Source organism: Monodelphis domestica, chromosome 2 (genome assembly GCF_027887165.1).
Source record: "Monodelphis domestica isolate mMonDom1 chromosome 2, mMonDom1.pri, whole genome shotgun sequence".
Lineage (NCBI taxonomy): Eukaryota > Metazoa > Chordata > Mammalia > Didelphimorphia > Didelphidae > Monodelphis > Monodelphis domestica.
The window spans coordinates 289,076,835-289,098,217 of record NC_077228.1 but is presented as its reverse complement, the minus strand read 5'-3'; the positions used below and the strand labels follow the sequence as shown (position 1 = coordinate 289,098,217).

Here is a 21,383-nt window from a genome sequence, read left to right as displayed (position 1 = left end):
CAAGGGATACCCCCTCATTTTCTAATTTTTTGCCACTATAAGAAGCACAGCTATAAATATTTTTGTGCAAACATTTTTCCTTATCTCTTTGCAGGGTAAAAATCCAGCAGTGGTATGGCTGGATCAAAGGGCAGTCATTTTTTTAAAGCACTTTCCACATCATTCCAAATTGCCCTCAATTCACAACTCCACCAGCAATGTATTAGTGTCCCATTTTTGCCATATCCCCTCCAACGTTTATCACTTTCCTTTGCTGATATATTGGCCAATTTGCTAGATGTGAGGTGGTGCCTCACAGTTGTTTTCATTTGCATTTCTCTAATCAGGAAGGATTTAGTACACTTTTTTCATATCACTATTGATAGTTTTAATTTCTTCATCTGAAAACTGCCTATTCATATCCCTTGACCATTTGTCAATGGAGGAATGGCTTGATTTTTTTGTAAATTTGACTTAGTTTCTTATATATTTGGGAAACTAAACATTTGTCAAAGAGTTTTGTTATAAAAATTTTTCCCCAGTTTGTTGCTTTCCTTCTCATTTTGGTTACATTAGTTTTGTTTGCACAAAACCTTTTTAATTTAATATAATCATAGTCATTCATTTTACATTTTGTAATGTTCTCTATCTCTTGCTTGGTCTTAACTTCCTTTCCCACAGATCTGACAGGTTCTATTCTATGTTCACCTAGGTTATTTATGATTTCACTCTTTATATTTAAGTCATTTACCCATTTTGAATTTATCTTGGTGTGAGAGATTAATCTAAAAATGATTTTTCCCATATGTTTTTCAAATTTCCCAGTTGTTTTTGTCAAATAGTGAGTTCTTGTTCCAAAAGCTGGGATCTTTGTGTTTATCAAACACTAGCTTGCTGAGGTCATTTATCCCTAGTCTATTCCATTGATCCACCCTTCTGACTCTTAACCAGTACCATATTGTTTCAGTGACCACTGCAAAAATTATATTTTTAAGAAATATATATATATATATATATTATATTAAATAAATATATATGAGAAATATATATCCTATAATACTATTACTTTATAGATATGATTATGCAAAACCAAAAGTTGAGACTGTTCCTTTTTGCCATTATATACAATTTGGATGTACTACCATCAGATAAATACTTTGTTATGATATCATGGTCTAGTTAGCTATACTTCCCATATTGTAGCTGTCTGAGAGAAATGAACATACTTTTCCATTTAGAAGTAGTTTTAAAAAATTAAAAATAAAAATTCTCATTGAAACAACTAAACAAAAAGAAACCAACTGAGAATAAATGCTAATAATATTACTTGTCACATTTTTAAACAGTAATAATACTTAATGTTTATATACTGTGTTAAAGTTTAAAAAGTACTTTATATACTTTGTGAATAAATCACTGAAAAATAATTTATGCTTACTGTGTACAAAATATTGTGCTAAGCCCAGAGTCCTCTGCTCCTTAGATGCAGAAAACTATGGCCCATGGGCCATTTTGACTCTGCAGGCCTAGTTTGCTGACCCCAGTCCTAAAATTTCTGCGTCCCTCATCAAGACCCTTATATTTCCTTGTTTATATGCCCCCCCCAAATTTAAGCCAGCTATTATTTATCCATATTTGCCAACATGAAACCATGCTATTGTCTTTTTCTGCGTCCTTCTGCATACTCTCTTCTCTATGGGTTTTCATGACTTTCTTTTCTACTGGTTCTCTTCATATCTATCTTACTGTTCCTTTTTAGTTCCCTTTACTGACTCATCATCCAGTCTTATGTGGTTATTCCCCAAGGCTCTGTCCCAGGACACACACACACACACATACACTCTCTCTCTCTCTCTCTCTCTCTCTGTGTCTCTCTCTCTCTCTGTGTCTCTCTCTCTCTCTCTCTCTCTCTCTCTCTCTCTCTCTCTCTCTCTCTCTCTCTCTCTCTCTCTCTCTCTCTCTCCCTCTCATACATACATACATATATATATATATATATACTATCAGTGACCTCATTAATTTACCATTGGCTTAACCATCAAATCTCTATAGCTGATTCTCTCTATTCTCTCTCCAAGCCTGAATTCTGCATTATCAATTAACTGAGTTTTGGAAATTTCAGACTTGGTGTTGTCTTACCTCAAAAAGTTCAAAACAGAGTTCACTATCATCCCCCAAAAAACTCTCCCAAACTTCCCAATTTCTATCAAAAGTTTCTTTGATACAATAAAATAATTCTTTCATTCAGGTTCAGAATTCTAGTGTTAATCTCTACTCCTTACTCTCCATAAGCTACATATTTAATTAGTTCCTATTTTCTTGAGCTCTATAATATGAGGCCTTTCCTGATCCCCCAATTCCCAATTTGTTAGTGTCCCCCCCTCATTCTCTCCCTTTCTCTCTCTGTATTTAACTGCTTTGTGTTTATTTTGTACTACATTATATATGTATGTATATACACATATTATACACATAAAGTATACATATAATGAACATAATAAACTTGTTATATAGTTTCTTATATATGATCATGTTACCCCCTTCATAGGATGTAATATATGTATTATTTCATTTTTTATCTTTGTATCCTCAGTAGTTAGTACTAAATACCTTTAATGAACTTTTGTTAATTGATTGATTCATTCTAAATTTCTGTTGACTTATTCAGTTCTTTGATTTTTGAAGTATAAACCTATACCATTCCCAAATTGTCATGAATGTTTCTTCAATTACCTCCAACAAATATAGTTAGATAAAAATCTGCTTTGATAGCTTTTGATAATAACAGTATCTCAGCTATTCCAAACATCAATCTATGGAAAAAATTTAAGCATATCTTCAAAAAATTTTTAGCTGGTTTTGTGCATTTTTACTATAAGTTTATCCCTTTGAAATTTTTAACAGTTTGGTTATGTGTGGGGTAACAACCCAAATAAACTGAGAAACAGTTTGTTCTTAATACCTTCCCATCTGCCTTTCTATAGCTCCTTTCTTTTAATGGTCTCTCCTCCACATTCCTAATGTCCTCTTGCCTTGAATCCCTCTCTCTGGTATTTCAGCTTTCTGCTACACTGTAATCTCTCCCATGCCATAACTGAGGTTCTCATTCCTTCAGAAGAGCTGGTTTCAGCAATATAGTAGGGGAGTATAGTCTGATTAAGTGAATTTACACTAAAGTGTAAATAACTAACAAATACCCAAGAATATTTGCAATTCTTTAAAGAAACTTCTTGTTAAAATCAAAGAATCTACTACTGATGATATTTCTGGCTTATAAGAAAAGCAAGTGAAATAATCTGTAGTACTTTAGAAAATATTCTTTAAAAAATTTCTCTTATCCCACCTTTACTGCGTTGCCATTGGGGGAAAAAAGGAAGGAAGGAAAGAAGAATAACACAATCCTTTTTAATATGTCAGCAATAAGGTAAAACAAATTTCCATGTTGGACATTTCAAAAATATATCTTATTCTGCATATTTATCCCCTCACCTCTCTTTCATCTGTCCTCTAGAATCATGACTGGTCACTGTATCCAGCCTTGTATCTCTTTGAAAGCTGCTGGTTTTTACAATATCATCATTGAAATATAAATTATTCCTCAAATTCTACTTGCAATCACTCTGTGTCAGGGCATACAAGTCTTCTGAACTTTCTCTGAAACTGGCCATTGCATCATTTCTAATAGAACAGTAGTGTTCCATTACATTCATATACCTTGTATTTGTCTTTGTTTTTTTCCTGCTATTCCTCAGTTGATGGTTGTTCCCTTGACTTCAAGTTCTTTGCCACCATAAAAAGAACTAAATATTTTTGTACAAAAATTTTTTTTTCTTTGACATGTTTGGGTTATAGGCCTAATATTGGTATCCCTGAGTTAGAGGGTTTGCATAATTTAATAAATATAGAGATTTAATTCCAAATCAAATTTGCTTTCCAGAATATCTATACCAATTTATAGCTTTACCAAGTGCTTCTTTTCCTAAAACCGAGTCTTCTTTAGGCAGACATTTAAGTCTGCCTCTAGGCATTATCCTAGCAGATCCCCAGATATTTTGTGTGCTCCAACCAAACACACCTATTTCTTATTCAAACACGATATTGCATTTTCTGCCCCCCACTCTACTCTTGTATAAGCTGTCCCCCATTCCTGAAATGTATTTCCTCATCACCTCTGTCACTTATACTCCCAAGCTTCATTCAAAGCTCTTGTGAAGCACCATCTTCTATTTGAGACCTTTCTGATCCCACTAACTATTAGTGTTGTCTTCCCCCTGCCACATTATCATGTATCAATCTATTATATACTTTGTATATATATATATATATATATATATATATATATATATATATATATATATGTACAAGTTCCTTTCTTTGACAAGCTCCTTGAAAGTAAAGATTCTGTTTTTGTCTTTGTGTCGTCAAATAGTTAACACTGTGCCTGGCACATAATAAGTACTCAATAAACACTTGATGGTTCATTGATCACTTGGAGCATGTATATAAAAATATTGTATAGGAATGCAGTTGCCCAGAATACCAATTTCTAAATATGAGAGAACTTTTATGTCATAACCCTGTGTAATATACTATTCAGTTTAAGGCAAGAAACATTTATGAAGCACTTAATGCTTGCAAGACACTGTACCAGTTCATGGAATACAAAGACAAAAACAAAACAAAAACTAACCCTTGCCTTCAAGGAGCTTCTGTTTCCCTTTAACACCATTCATTAACTGTGTAACCTTGAACAAGTTGATTCCCTTCTCCCTCTAAACCTCTATTTTCTCACCTTTTAAATGGAAATATCAATACTCTTTTAAATACTCATTTTTATGTATTTCATTAAACATTTCCCAAATATGTGTAAGAAAAGAACTTTAACATTTTTTTGAGTTCCATATATTCTCTACCACTTTCTCACTCCTTCTCTCCTTGAGAGAGCAAGCAATTTGATACAGTTATACCTATGAAGTCATGCAAAACAAATTTCCATATTAGCCATGTGGCAAAAGAAAACAGACAAGAAAAAAATAAAGAAAGCTTTAAAAGTATACTTCAGTATGCAGTCAGAGTTCATCAGTTCTCTCTCTGGAAATGGATAGCATTTTTTCATGAAGGATGGCAGTAATACTTATTCTATCTACTTCAAAAGGCTATTTATGATGATCAAAGGAGATACTTTTTGCAGAATGCTTTGTAAACCTTAAAATATGAACTAATCACTAATTTATTATTTTGAGTTCAAATTTCTACTGCTCACCTTTTCCTGCCAAGAAAGTGGTATATATTGTAATTAATTTAAGTATATAGAAATGTTTCATTTCAAAGATGTAGCTATCTATGTTTTAATATAAATTTAAAAACTGAATACTTTAAGAGATTTGAGGGATAATTTTGTGAAACTTTTTGGGATCATTAGGAACATCATGGAGCAGAGAACCAAACCCTTGCTCTAGAAGGATAGAAATAGTATTTCTTTTAGACCTACACAGAACCTATAAAAAAAATCAGCAAATAGCTAAATGGGACTGTGGTAATGTTCACAGTGAAATCTTCTTGTCCTTTTTTGTGTGATGATCCTGTATCCTCAGGGGTCAACTCCAGCTTTCCAAAGTTGTTTTCTCCATTATTCTCTTTTAGTTGGTGGATCTGGCTCTTCTGGTCAGGCAAGATATGGCACCCAAAGCAGGTGACCCCTTCAGCCATGCCATCTCTGCTACTTTCATACAGTACCACGCTTCTACTGAGGTAATGTTTAAATCTACTGCTGCTTGATTGTGATGCGAAGATAACCCTGAATCCTTTAAGACTTTTCAACTCTTAAATATAAGAATGAGATAGAGAGAAAAAGAGCACTGGCTCTACACTCTGATGACCCAAGTTTAAATCCTCCCTCTGACCCTTACTGTCTACGTGACCTTAGTCTCCATGTGTCCCAGTTTTCTCATCTGTAAAATAAGGGGATTGTATTTAATAGCCTCTGAGATCCCTTAAATATATGATCCTAAGTCCTGGGAGGGCCTCCTAAGCTATATGTACCCATTCGTGGACCAGACTAGTTCAGCTTAGCTACTAAGTAATGATTTTTTTTTGACCACTGCAAATCATGAAATCATTTGCTACAATGACTCAGCAAGGAGTGAAATCTGAATTTGGGGAGAAAGTACCCATGCAGATTATATCCATCTCTTTTGGGAGAAAATGAAGAAAATACTAAATACATTTTATACAACATTGAACCAGGAAAATGCAAAAGAATTCCCACACACAACTTTGATTCTAATGATGCAAAGACCTTTTTCCAGTGCCTTATGGGAACTCTATACTTTCAGCTATATAAGCAAACTCCAACCTCTAAGGCAGTGATGGTGAACCTATGGCAGGGGTGCCAAAGATGGCATGCAGAGTGTTCTCTGTGGGCACACAGCTGCCACCACCCCCCACCCCCAGTTCGTTAGAAAGGCAGAGGGACTCAGGCAGAACTGCTCCCCTCCCTGTTTCCTCATGGCATTTTTTCACATCACCTGTCCCTCTGCCCAACAGCCCAATGGAAGCTGTTTTCTTCATCCCCTGTGTGGTGTAAGGGATGGGCGGGGGGCAGTGTTTGCCTAGATCTTGTGTGGGAGAGGAGCACAGCTCGTGGTGGTGGTGGTGGGGCACAGCACAAGGTCTGGGGATGGGGTGTGGGTGGGGCCATGGCCCAGCACACTGTCTCTAAAAGTTTCACTATCACTGTTCTAAGGGAAAACCTTCAAGAAATAGACTCTGTTATTCAAGGTACAGCTTAGCTTAGAGCAGAGAGGTTTAGCACCAATGGGTAGGATGTGAGGTGGTGGATTTGTTTGGTTAAAAGAACACATGAAATCATTCTCTAAGGTTTATGGTTAAATATGAGCAATGGTAGGGGAAGTGCCTTACCTAATAAATGCTAAAGGTTCATTTTGCTTGGCCTATCAAGCAATGGTTGTCTTCCTTAGCCATAGGAATAGAATTCTACATTCTTTCTTTATAGGCCAATATCTTATAAAAGATATAAGAAGATATATTCTTCAGTGAAAATAACTTGGTCCAAAGCTTCCCGTTCATTTTCCTAACTATTGTGCCTAGAGTCTGAAGAAGAAGGAAGGTTCTGGAGAGTAGTGTTCTGATTTCATAAAATAATTTGATTTTGTCTTGGATCCTTTGTGCTGATGTGTTGTCTGCTTATGTCGCCACCATAGTGGATGCCTGAAAATACACTCTCCAGGAAAGTGGGAAAATTTCCACTGGAGTCTTATATCTTGCAAATAGGGCATTTACCATAGCCGTTAACCAAAAAAATTGAAATCAAATGATTGAAAGCAAGTAAGTAAGGCGAGAATTATGGCTGAACTAGTTTGGATCCACTACAAATTTACAGTAATACCTCAGTTTTCATTGACTTTGGTTATTTTCAGTTTCGGTTTTCATCATTTTTTTCTGTGAAAAATGTGTCTCAGTTTTCATCGGTTGCCTCGGATTTTATAGTTGTACCCACTTGACCTTGATGCTAATTTTGAAAAAACAAAGGGCAACCCACACATTCTTCTGTTCAGTGTGAGCAATACATGTATTGAAAAGCAAACAAATCCATGTATCCATACAGATAGCAAATCAAAATCAGATAAAGCATACAGAGGAGAATAGATACCTGACTATACAAAATGAATACGCTCTCTCATTGGGAGTGAGATATCTCAGTGAAGTAGAAATTCTCCCTTAGTATCTCAGCTAAGAAGAGGGACATAATCAAGGTAACAGCTCCTCTATATGTCAGCTTCTTTCCAAAATCTATCCAGATAATGCCTTGATATCTAAAGTTCTTATGGAGAATTATTCCCCTTCCAAACAATAACCTCTTTCTCCCCTCCTTGCTATCGTCCATATGCCAAGAAGAGTCCTCAGAAAGGTAAATGCCGTGTTAAATGTTCATTTATTCTTCACATTAGTTTTCTATATTCATCATTTTAATTTTTTATTGGTTTTAGTACTAAACACTATTCTCTATAAAATGTGGTTTGGGCATGTATTTTTGAAGTGTCTAGAATTAATTAATTGGATTTACATTGATTCATATGGAAATAATTGCCTCAGTTTTCCTTGGTTTCAGATTTCACTGTTTGTTTACAGACTGATTTTCAAGGAAAACTGAGGTATCACTGTATACTAAACTAATTTCAACTCTTCTCTCACTGAAGAAGGATATTTCTACTTCTTTTCATTGATTCCATATCCCACTCATCATAGGGGCTGCCCCAAACCTTTTCTTTTTGTCCTCTAGCCTTCTATCCTACTCTATAGGCCAGTCTCATCTGCTGAGTAAAGCATTGGTTCTTTGCAACCTCAGTGTCATCCTCAACTCCTCTCTCTCCCTCACCCCACATATGTAATCAGTTACTAAATCTTCTATGCCTCCCACTTGTGTCCCATGTATTCACACAGCTCCCACCCTCCTCCAAGGACACCTTCCCTCGATGACTATAATAGTCTCCTAACTAGTCTGTCTACATCAGGTTCCGTTCCAGTCCATCCTCCACATAACTGCCAAAGTGATTTGCCTAAAGCTGAGGTCAGACTCTTAAGGGCTGTCTTTAAGATCAATATAGACTCCTATGTTTGACATTTAAAGCTCTTCACAATCTAGCCCCTTGCTACATTTCTTTTCTCCTAACATATTATTTCGCTTTACACATTCTATGGTCAAACCATTTTCATACACAGCATTCCATCTGTTGTCTCCATGCTTAGTATGCTTTCCTTCTTCAGCTCTGATTCTTAAATCCCTGGATCCCTTCAAGGTTCATTTCAAATCCCATCGCTGCCCTCCCTTCTGAGATTACCTTCCATTTCCTTCTACTTCTACTTTATAAGTTTTATGTACTAAATTATATGTTGTCTTCCTCAAAGTAACCCATTTGAGAGCAGGGAATGCTTTTGCCTTCTCTGTATATCCCCAGCACTTAGCTCAGTTATTGGCACTGATAATGAGTTTAATAAATGTTCACTGATTAATTGAATTAAGAGAGTAACTGAGGTTCATTTTCTGACTATACCATGTTTACCTATGTATGTATGAAAGTCAATTAGCTTTCTATCCTACAAGAGAAACTGAAAGCACCTAAGGAATGCATTTTTACTCTTTAGGTTATCAAGGAGAGTGATTTTTTTTCTTGAAAGAATGGTAAAAATGATATAATAAAAATGGTGCTATATTACCTAAACAAATTTATAGATTTAATACTATATCAATCAGCCTACTTTATAAAATTAGACAAGATAAAACAAAATTCAATTAGAGAAATGAGAGCTCAAGAAACTTGAGGGAAATAATTTATAAAGCAAAAGTAGTCATGAAAAAAGTCTGGCTGACATTACCAGATCTGAAACTGTATCAGATCTGAAATTGTAAACATCAAACCTTATTTGTGTTGGTTAAAAAATTATAAATTAACCAATAGAATGTTCAGTAAGAGTCAGAAACGATAAAACACTGTATCCTAGAGTTTGGTAAACCCAAAGATACCAACTACTGGGGTAAGAGGTTCCTAATAAGAACTCCTGGGAAAGCAGATAGAAGAATTTAGGTTTAGATCAACATTTTACACCATATACCACAAGAAGCTCTAGATCAGCAGTGAATGTTTTTGAGATCATGTGCCCAAAGGGCAACTTTAAGTTCCCTGTGCCCCCCATTACCCCCAGACAGCAGAAGAAGTGCTCACTCTAGGCAGCTGGACAGAGGGTCAGGGCATGCAAAAAATATGCTCAGGTCCTTTGGGGAGTGAAAACAGATCAACTCCCCTGTGACACCCTTACACCCATGCCAAGGCTTCACCAACACAGTTCTAGATGGTTATATCACCACTCTGAATGGTCATCCAAAGAAAAATTTAGAAGAGAATGGAAGGAAATGCTTCACACAATTTTGACTAAGGGAAGATTGTTTTAACTAAGAAATAGATTTGAACACAGAAGATAAATTGAGTAATTTCAGTTATACAAAATTATAAAATTTTTGAAGAAAGAACCAGTATAGAGATAATAATATTTAATATTTGTAAATACTTACTATGTGCCAGGCACTGTTTTAAGTCCTTTACAATTATTATCTTATTTGATCTTCACAAATATTCTGGGAAGTAGATATTATTATTCTCCCTATTTTACAGATAAGGAAACTGAGATATTAAATAACTTTCTTAGGTAGTAAGCACTTGATGCTAGATTTGAACTCAGATCTTCCTTTCTCTAGGTTGGATGTTCTATCCACTGAGAAGAAAGTTGTTAATTGTAAGGAAAAAAAATACTTTATAGCAAATTTCTCTGATGAAGGAAGTTAGGTGACAATGGATAGAGTTCCATGACTTGGAGTAAGGAAAACCTGAGGTCAAATCCTGCCTCAAAAATTTACTATCTGTGAGGCCCAGGCATGTATCTTAATTTCTCAACTGCAGTTTATCAGCAAGATAGGAATAATAATAGCAACTACCTCACAGGGTTGTTGTAAAGAACAAATGAGATAATGTATATATTTTTCAAACTTTAAAATTCTATATAAATATTAGAGATTCTTTTTATTATTATGGAGATATAGGAAATTGATACAAATATGTAAAAAGAACCATTCCCTGATATTTGAGTGATTATAGACTGAACAAGAACTTTTGTAAAATGGGGATGAAAGCTGTGAAACAAAATATGAAACAACTATATGAAAGGATGTCCAAATCACAAATTAAGGCAGCTCTGAGGTTTCACATCACACCCTTCAGGTTTGTAAAGGTTACAAAAAATGAAAATGCCCTATTGGGGGAGCTATGAATTAGTCTAGACATTAGAGGAAACACTTGGGAATTATACTAAAACTGTTGAACCTTCCTAGCAACTAATGCACTAAATCACAAAGAATAAAAATCCTATATATAGGAAAAATACTTTTCTATATGTATTACACATATGTGTGTATACACAAATATTTATCTAAATATTGTATGTATACATATGTATTTTAATTTTTTTATGTGCTGGATCTCTCTATCTTGCCCAAGTCTTAAGTGTAGAAACAGCTGATTTCCTATTGATCAGCATAGGAGCTTTAACTTGTTCCATTTCTCTCCTGAGCTGGTTCACACCTTCTTAGGCAACCCTGGCCCCCAATCTCAGGAGTTTATCAACTTGATGTTGCACTTACTTTGTGCATCCAACTGGCTTAACCCACTGCAACTCAGAACCCAAAAGATTCTAGTTCTAGCCTCCCGTGTCACTGGGATTGCAGGTATGCACCACCATACCTGGCCTATAAAAATACTTATAACAGCAGATTTTTATAGCAACATACTGAGAAGAAAGTGGTACCTACCAACTGGAAAATATCCTAAACAAAATTTTCAATATAAAGGTAAAACAGTATTACTGTACCATAAGAAATTATGTATATAAAGAATCTAGTGATTTATGAATGATGCAAAGTGAAATTAGCTGAACAATGTAAATGATGACCCCAATAATCCAAGGAACAAGCAACGAAAGCCTTTGGGACTCTGATTAGTGCAGTGCCTAATCTCAATTTCTGAGTTCTGAACGATGCCACATATTTCCTGTCCTTAGCACAGAAATAAATGGTGGCTATGGCATTTTCAGATGTGGCCAATATATTGATTTATTTTACATGAATATATTTATTTGTTATTAAGAGGTTGAACAAGTAAGGTCACTGGGAAATAGCAATGTTATTTTTTTAAAACTCAACTTCTGATATAATCAATCCAGGGTTTAAGGCAGAAGAGTGGTAAGTGTTAGCCAAGAGTGATTAAGTGACTTGCCCAAGGTCACACAGCTAGGAAGTACCTGAGGCCAGATTTGAACCCAGAACCTCCCATCTCTGGACCTGGCTCTCAATCCACCAAGCCACCTAGCTGCCTCCAACAATGATTTTTTCAAGAAATAAAAAATAAACCATTTTAATTTTTATTATTTATTTTTATTCGTATATATAATATAATGTAATATAATATAATATATGATTTATTATAAATATGTAATAAAGTATAATAAATATGCTTATCCTAGAGAAACACATTTTCACATTAGCTATGTCCAAAATTCTGTCTCATTCTTTTTTTTTCCCCTCTTCCCCAGAAAGGCAGATAATATGATATGGGATGGCACATATGTTATCATATAAGACATGTCCCTGTATGTCATGTTGTGAAACAAGACTTATGTTCTTTATACTAGAGAAACAATCATGTAGGTTATTTCCAAAATGATCAAGGAAAAAGGAAAAGAAATTAAAGCCTTTTAAAAGTTAAATTTTGAAAATATAAAAGGATGTCAGGAGGGAAATATTCATCTCGGTTGAAAAGTTGGAAGGAACATAGAGACAGAAAGGGAAAAGGAAGACTACTGAACAATTGGAGATAATAAAGTTTCTTACTTACAAGTTGGTCAGTAAGTAAACTTTTCTTAAGCACCTGCTGTGTCCTAGGCGATGGACTCAGCACTGGTGATGCAAAGAAAGTCAAAAATTAGTCCTCACCCTCAGGGAACTCAGTGTCTGTCCAATAAAACAACATGTCAAAAAATGTGTACAAATTGCTGAGCTATTTCTGGAGGAAGCATCTTCTTGTGCCTCAAGAATTTCTGCTGAGGCTTCTCCAGTTCCCTTAGGTAAGAGATCATCACATGTTGGGCAGAAAGAGGGAGAGAAGAGTAATGGTGGTTGATGTTTCTCTTGGGCTGGCCAAAGCAGCTATTTGGTGGCCTGCTTCTTCCCACACCATAGATGTGGGGAAAGACAGCATCCCAAGAACAGCCACACAAGATTGCGACAACTCTTTCTGGTGCTCCATGTGTGACCAAATGATACCGTCAGAATAATTGCTAAAAATAACAGCTAACATTTACATTGCATTTAAAAAACATTGTTAGGATGGTTGAAGTCCTGAACAAAATAACTTGAGATCCTGAGAATATAGGTTATCTCATATCGTTTACAGATTATTTGGCAAGTGAACAACTGGCCAAGAAGAAGATGTCTGAGAATGAGATTTTAATTTCTGGACTATCTTAAAATACAAGACTTATAACTTGTGGCAAGAGATGAAGTAAATGTACCCAATAAGGACTAATAGAAATATATTTGCCCAGAATCTAATTTAAATGACATAAAACTGAAAATGGAAGTAGAAGGGAAAAACTTTCCATCAATACATCTAATCTGGATCCATAGAGAACTGCAAAAATACCACAGCAGAAAGAATATCAGAAGGTAGCTCTTAATTCATAGGGACTGGAACTGAGATGAGAGCCAGCAATTAAATCTATATAACCTCAAAAATTGTCTCTATATACATGAACAACAAATAGACAGGATGAATTAGAGGTCTTAAAGCAAAGGAACAACTTTCATTTCATAGATGTTACTGAAACTTGGGAAAAATGTATGACAAGAATTTGGATCTGGAGGAGAAAACTATTCAGAAGTAAAAGGATAAGATAAAAGGTGGAGGGATGAAATAGCACTGAATATTTAGCATATACACTTAAGCAAGAAAAAAATACTCCCAGAGTCCAAGGGATGAAAGCATGGCAATGAAGAAAGGTTAAGATCATTGAGGGTTAATACATTACAGACCACATGGTCAGAAGGTATAATTAACATCATATAGAGCAGAATTCAAAGGGACCTTACTGATCCTTTTAATCGAAGGATCATAGATATAGAGATGGAAGGAACCTTAGAAATCACTCATTAACAATAAAGTGGAGGAATTCCATGGGGACTGGCACAACCTCCAGGAATTGATGCAGAGAGAAAGGAGCAGAGCCAGGAGAACATTGTACACAGAGACTGACACACTGTGGTACAATCGAACATAATGGACTTCTCCATTAGTGGCAATGCAGTGACCCTGAACAACTTGGAGGAATCTACGAGAAAGAACACTATCCACATTCAGAGGAAAAACCGTGGGAATAGACACACAGAGGAAAAACAACTGCTTGAATACATGGATCAAAGGGATATGGTTGGGGATGTAGACTCTGAATGAACATCCTAGTGCAAATAACAACATGGAAATAGGTTCTGATCAAGGACACAAGTAATACCCAATGAAATTGTGTGTTGGCTACAGGAAGAGTGGGTGGAGGGGAGGGAGGGAAATAATGTGATTATTGTAACCAAGGAATAATGTTCTAAATTGACTAAATAAACTAATTCAAATGGGAAAAAAATTAAAAAATAAATTTAATCTGCATTATTAAAAAAAAGAAATCACTCATTAAAGCCCCTCATTTTGAGATGAAGAAACTGACATCACAAAGTTAAGTAACTAACCAGAGTTCCCATTGATTGTAAGTGGCAAGACAAGGATTTAAACCCAGGTCTTCTGACGCCAAATCTAGCACTCTTTCCACTATAACACTCTTCAGGTAGGAATGAGAAACATGCCGGCCCTGGTATATTAAAACATGATACTGTCATCATGGGGCATTTGAGTTGTCTAAGTATCTTCATGCATTTCCTTAACCATATTACAGGTGTTGAATAGAAAGAAGTCAATATCCTAGATTGTTCTCTGTTCATGTCAGATTTCCATATAAAATAAAATTTAGTCATTCTGTATACTTGGAGAGATATGGTCTAAAGATATTTGTGAATAAAGACAAAATGAGTTGTCTAAGTATCTACTGATGGTTTCATTCAAAATTATACAATGTAAAAGTAAAGTAAAATTGTTACTTATCTTAACTATAGTTTCATCCTTTAACAAGGGGGTGGGGATTGAACAAGAGAAATGCTATTCTGGGTCTGATTGTGACCAATAAAGAAAATTTAGTCACTAAAGTGGAAATGATGGGAACTTTGGGACAAAGAGACCATTCCCTAAAAGAATTTGCAACAGAGAAAAAGAGAACTGTGTATAGTCCAACACATAGCCACCATTAGAGATTAGAATTAAGAGTATTCAGATAACACTATAGTCTAACATTTTGAAGGCAGATGACAGTTGAACAAGGATGAGGAGCTCTGAAATGCTCGGTTCCAAAGGAGTGGGGGGAAATGGAGCTATCAAAATAGAATGATATGGAAATGTAAGGATCATCAACAAACCACTCAAATTTAAGAAAGGAATGTGTAGAAGGTGGAAACAAGTAAGTATATACAATAGCAACATATTTGTTTTAAGAATGTGTTTTTTTTCCCTCTCAGCAAGTTTGGGAGGATGAAAGGGAAAGAGAAATAAAATGCAAGAGAGGGGTAGAAGGAGAGATAGAGAGAGCGAGAGTGTGAGAGAGAGAGAGAATGAGAGCAAGAGAGAGAGAGCGCGTGATCGAGCACATGGTGGTAGTGAGAAAATTTTTAATGCAAAGAAAAGGAATAAGTCTAGAAAGTAGCAATAGCAACCAGTACTACCAGTTGTTATAATATTATATAGTTCATTTTCCATATATTTATATATAATATATAAGGCACATATGTATATGTATTTAATGTGCTATCTATACATACATATATGGTTATTAAACATTTCAAAAGAAAATCAATTTGTACATAATAGATAATCTTCCATTTCATTTATAATCCTTTTTATATGTTCTACTTTGTATATGGAATGTTCATTTCATTTGATGTTTGTTAATTTCAAAACAAAAGTCATTAAAGGACAGGTAGGTAGCTCAATAGATAGAGCTGCAGGCCTGAATTGGGAGGGAAGAGGGTCCTGGATTCAAATGTGGCCTCAGACACTTCCTAGCTGTGCGACCCTGGGCAAGTCACTTAACCCCCATTGCCTAGGTCTTACCGCTCTTCTGCCTTGGAACCAGTACTTAATATCAATTCTAAGATAGAATGTAAGGGTTAAATTTTTTTTGATACTAATATAGAAGAAAGGATTTCAGAAAAAGAAAATAAATAAAAACTATTAAGAAAAAGATGAAAGCAAGGACCCTATAAACAAGTAGTGTGAACTCTAAAGCCCAGAGTGAACTGGGGCTAAGGACTGAAAAGAAGTGACTTTTAAGTTGGTTTGAGGAGCAAGAAGAGGATTATAGTCATTGATGCTGTCCTCAGTGTAAATGGGATGATAAGATGCAACACAGAAAAGGCTAAATTACATACTAGATAGAACCTTCTCTACCAAGAGAATAGATCTTTAGACTGGGAACCAAAGGGGGAGAAAAAGTCTGATAAAAAGTAGAAACCCAAGATAAGTTAAGAGACAATCAGATGGAATCTTGTGTGTTCAGGCTCTGATTAACTTTAGCCCAGAGTACTGAATGGACTAGTAGGTGTGATTCAGAGTCTTTCTTGTTTATCTTGGAAAGATCTCAATAACATGAGAGGTGCTACTGGAATGGGAAAATGCAAATATTATTCCAGTATTGGGGTGGAGGAAGAGGGGAAGGGGTAGATTCTTCAAACTATAGACAAATAAGCCTGATTTCTATTTCTGTCAGAACTCTAGAAGACATTATAAAGAAGATGGTAAGGAAAGTAGTGATTACTAAAACCATCATCAAAAATAAGTCATGCCAGACTAACCTAATTTCCATTAGTGACAAATAATTTCACTAAATCATTAAATCAAGGAAATATTTTAGCCGAAATATACTTGAATTTCACCATTGCTCTGGGATGTGCAACATTTTTGTCAGTGTCTCATTTGAAGGATAGGTAGCTTCCTGGTATAATTTGCAAATGGCATAAAGCTTGGAAAAAGAGCCAACACAGGATGGAAGAACCTAAATCAAATGACAACACATTAAGACAGTGAACCAAATCCTTACTTGCTAAGGATAACTATAGTTTTAAAAATCAATTTAGCAAGTAAAAGATGAAGAAAGTTTGGGTAGACAGTTCCTGTGGAAAATGATCTGGGAATTTTAATGGGTTGGGGGTAATTTTGAGGATTAAAGGAGATATATGTGACAACCTTAATAAATATTAGCTAACATTATTAATAAACTATTGGATAATGTTGATTATTTTAAAAATTAATGATTATTCAGCTCCATGAGAGCAGGAACCTACTTTCCAGGAAACACACCTTTCTTATAGAACTGTGGTATTCATATAATAAGCACATAGTAAAAGTATTTATTGCTTTCGTTGACTACCAAGGTCTCTGGATTTAATGTTTAAGGTTTTTTTCATGCCGTCTCAAGGCATTTGCTGAAATTTGGATTAATGGAGATATGGATAGCCAGCAACACAGCACATAACATTTAGCCCAGCACATGGTAGGTGCTTTATTTATAGATTTGAGCTGAATTGAACTGTTCGGTTTCTAACAACTACATTTATTCTTCTTGAAATAGCATGGAGCTTTGATTCCTTACCATGCCACCCCTTGAATATAATCAATAAATGCTTATATTTTCAGCAGTTGGGAGGGCTCCTTCTAATGCAATCAATACATCTGGAGTGCTGGAAACTTGCCTGTATGTAGGAGCAGTCTTCCTGCCTGGCTGCTTCATGCCCAAGTATGTCAACAGTCTAGGGGGCACCTCAATTTTCTCCTTTCAGATAAGGTGAAAGACATTCGGCAAGAAACCATCAAGATTGTGCCAAGGTTAACCTTAGCTGAATCCATGTCAGTAACACAGCGCAAATTCCTGCTTCAGGATGGTCTCAGCTATTTCTCAGGGTACTTAAAAACTATGTAGCCGTACCTACTCTTGCTAACCAAAATATATAGCCAACCCAACAGGATGTTCATGCTCCTTAGAAATTCTGGCTTACAAAAAATCCAAGAAATGGATTTAAGTTATTACTTATGGATCATAGACTAAATCTCTAATAGATCCACTTTTTCCCTTTAGAAAAAAAAAAAACACTAGGCACCTCTCAGTCAGTGCATTTGAAGAACATCCTAAATCTTGTCTACTTGCTTGAATAGCATACATTTTGGTGATGTTAAAAAATACAATTTTGATGTCAATAAACACCCCTTAAAATGCCTTTGATATATGTATGCTCTATGAATAAATGCATAAGTATGTTTTTCATTAACATCAGACCAATATGTTGTAACATTTATAATTGAAGAAATGTAGTGTACATAATATGTCCAATTCTCTACTTTGCATCCAAGAAAATGCGAAAGACAACCCTTCATTTTTCTCCTTTCTTGATTCTCCAAGGTGGCCAGCTAGGCAAAAGCCAAGTTGCCCTGGGGAACTGTTTGGCTTCCACAGCAACTGTTTCCAGCTACACAGCAGCTGATAAAAGCTTCCCTGATTTTCAGGGCATAAGAGTGTGGGCTTTCTGAGAAGCAAGAGCATAAGGATCAAGGAACACTGTAGCTGAATCCCATTAGTAATGGAATACCTACCTCCTACTCACCAAGATTCTTCATTGCCCCAGTTCTTAATTACAGATGTTGATTGAGATAATGTTATACAGAGAAGTGGGGTGCTTCTTTCCACTTTGATCCCAGTGCTAAGTGACTAGCATATTGTTTTCTCCTATCCACAAGGGAAGAACTGGCCACCATAATCAAGTAAACATTTGCTAGGCTTCTACAATATACTCTATGCTAGACTAGTCCCTGTTGACAGCGAGTTTGAAGAAACAGGACATACGCATAGAAAAATAAGTAACAGTTTTTAATAAAATATATTTATTGAGAGGGAGGATGATGATGGTGGTGGTGGTGATAGTGATGGTGATGGTGATTTGCCCCTTTTGCTTTTCTGTGGGTACATTACATTTCCTGTCTCTTTCTTTGCACAGGCTTTCCCCAGTCATGGAATTCACTTCCTTTTCACTTCCAATCATAGCTTCTTTCAAAGGAAGCTCATATGCCAACTCCTACAGGAAATAGACAGATTTTTCTAACCCATCCCCCCAATTGCTAATGCCTTTGTCCCAGAAATTGCTTTATATATATTTTATATGTAATTTTCTACATACACAACATTTTCCATTTCTTCCCTCACATACACATGTGTGCACATGCACAACACATGCGTACCTTCAGAGCTTATTTTTCCATATATATCTAGAGAGCTTAGCACAATATTCAGCATAAAGTAGATGCTTAATAAATGCCTTTTGAATGTTTACATGTGTTTGCCTCCTGTAAGGGAGAAAATAGTATGCCCAATAAGTAATAAGGGAATTCAGAGCAGGAATAGTCATCTGCAGTAGGTCATGAACACCTAAGTCATTGAAGAGCTGGAATATGTGCCTTGATAGTATTCCAAGAGAAGAGACTGCCTGTGTGTGCAAAGACTTAGAAATGGCAGTGTTTGGGGAGAATAGACATGTTTGACAGAAATGAAGGATTCATAAAGTTTAAATTTGATCTCATATACAGTGGGCAGCCATTCAAAGTCTTTGATGGGAATGATGAGAAAATGATGTTATAAAAAATTTAATCTAGCAGGGTATGGAATGGGATGTCTTAGGAGATAGTGGGTCCCTCATCACTGAAGATATCCAAGCAAAGGCTGAGTGACAACTTGTCAGGGATATTGTAGTAGAATTTGTTTGGGGGATACAGGTTAAAATAGATGCTTCTGAGGTCCCTTCCATTTCTGAAATTCTGAAAGTTTACATTAGAGCTATGAAAGATTGGATTGAAGCATTTAGGAAGATGATTGCAGTAGTCTAAACATGAGGCTGAAAAGAGCCGGTATTTGCCAGATAATAGTGGAATTAGAGAGGAAAGGAGATTTATAAGTTCATTGTAAAAAATGCCATCAATAAGACTTGACAACAGAGAGGCTATGGACCAAGAAATCAAGATTGTATTTGTAATAAGGATCTGAGAGTAGAAGGACATTCTACAATATACTGTATACTAAACTAGTCCCTGTTGACAGCAAGTTTGAAGAAACGGGATATATACATAGAAAACTAATCTTTTAGACACCTTCCAGACACCTCTAAATTTTACAATCCTGTCACAGCAAGATTTTAAGACTGAATTACTTTTTGTTGTGGTGGTAGTTCAGTCGTTTGACCAATTTCTTAGCAAAGATATTGGAGTGTTTTGCCATTTCCATCTCCAGCTCATTTTACAGATGAAGGAAACTGAGGCCAACAAAATGAAGTGAATTGCCCAGATCACATAGCTAGTAAATGTCTGAGGTTGGATTTGAACTCAGGAAGATGAATCTTCTTGACTTTGGACCAGGCACTTTATCCACAGCACCACCTAACTGCCCCAAGCCAGAATTACTAGTAGAGCAAAATAGTACACACCATTGACTGAAAGAGGAAGTTATACAAAAGCAGCTCCTTTGGAACCAGAGAAGAGCCAAAGAAGTTATGTATGGGTGTAGTGAGTTTTAGGCAATTGGAAGCCATTGCAGGATTTCCACATGGAGATTAAGGGCCATACCTCACCTGAAACACCGGCAGGAGTTTTAGAACGATTCTTATCTTTTCTCCAGACTTAAAAAAAAAACAAAACAAAAACAACAAAAAAAACTAAGAACCGTAGACCATCATTTTCGGTTTTAAATAACAAGAATATCCCAAAGATATGTACAAATAAATTGTATCTTTTCATTTTTAGATTAAGGTACCATCAAATTCATAAATCATTTGTGCTGAATGTCCTATAAGCAGCCAGCTTGGTCTCTTGATTTTACAGCCACATCTTTTCGGGGCAAATTCTGGCATGAAAACCAGCCCTGACTCCCCTGAAAACACGCCTCCTGCTACACCAACTGCTCCAACATCTGGACCACAACACCCAGGGAAAAACCAACCAGGGACTCTGGGGAATGGAAATGTTGGACAAGACTCGACTAAAACAAAGCAAAGAAAGAGGAAAAAGGTCAGTTAAACAGAGGCAGCATCGTGTATTGGCCATTGCTCTGATTAGGAGTTGGAAGACCTTGATTCAAATCTTGACTTTGTCATTTATTATTTGTAAGATCTTAAACAAGTCACTTCCTTTTCATAGGCCTCAACTTCCTCAAGTATAAAATGAGAAGATTAAATGAGTTGTAGATTCACTAGCCCTGAAGCGTCTAAATCCTGCTACCTAGTATTCACTTGAGTTCTTGGACACCTAGGTCTTGAAAGATGATGCTCTATTGTGTGCCATAGTTCAGAATTTCTGAAGCAAAATGATCAATTTGAATGAATGAAAAAAAGTATTAAATGTTTTCTTTGTGCAAATCATTGGGGATAAAACAGAAATTCAATATAGTCCTTGCTCTCAGAAAGTTTATGTTCTATTAAGGGGAGCCAACACCCATAAGAGAATTCAGCTGCAATGTGAATGAGTAGGTCCCACGGTCCTTAGAGCACAATAGCAGAGCCAATGGCATTGCATCTTCTTTAATGTCTTTTCTATTGATACAACCACACTATTGTATGTTGAAATTTTTAACAATTCCTAGGACTTTGGGAGCAA

The 21,383-nt window shown here is 35.8% G+C and overlaps 1 protein-coding gene across 10 annotated transcripts in view; it reads left to right on the top strand.

Annotated features, from left to right (window-relative positions):
* SUPT3H (SPT3 homolog, SAGA and STAGA complex component) overlaps positions 1-21,383 on the top strand; it is a 668,918-nt gene that overhangs the window by 544,395 nt on the left and 103,140 nt on the right. For 9 of the 10 annotated variants that reach the window (XM_056818332.1, XM_007484000.3, XM_056818335.1 and 6 more), the window contains 2 exons: positions 5,623-5,730; positions 20,613-20,798. In XM_056818332.1, the coding sequence (XP_056674310.1) occupies positions 5,623-5,730; positions 20,613-20,798 (294 nt within the window). The remainder of the gene's footprint in view (positions 1-5,622; positions 5,731-20,612; positions 20,799-21,383) is intronic. The other variant, XM_056818334.1, reaches the window with a different exon arrangement.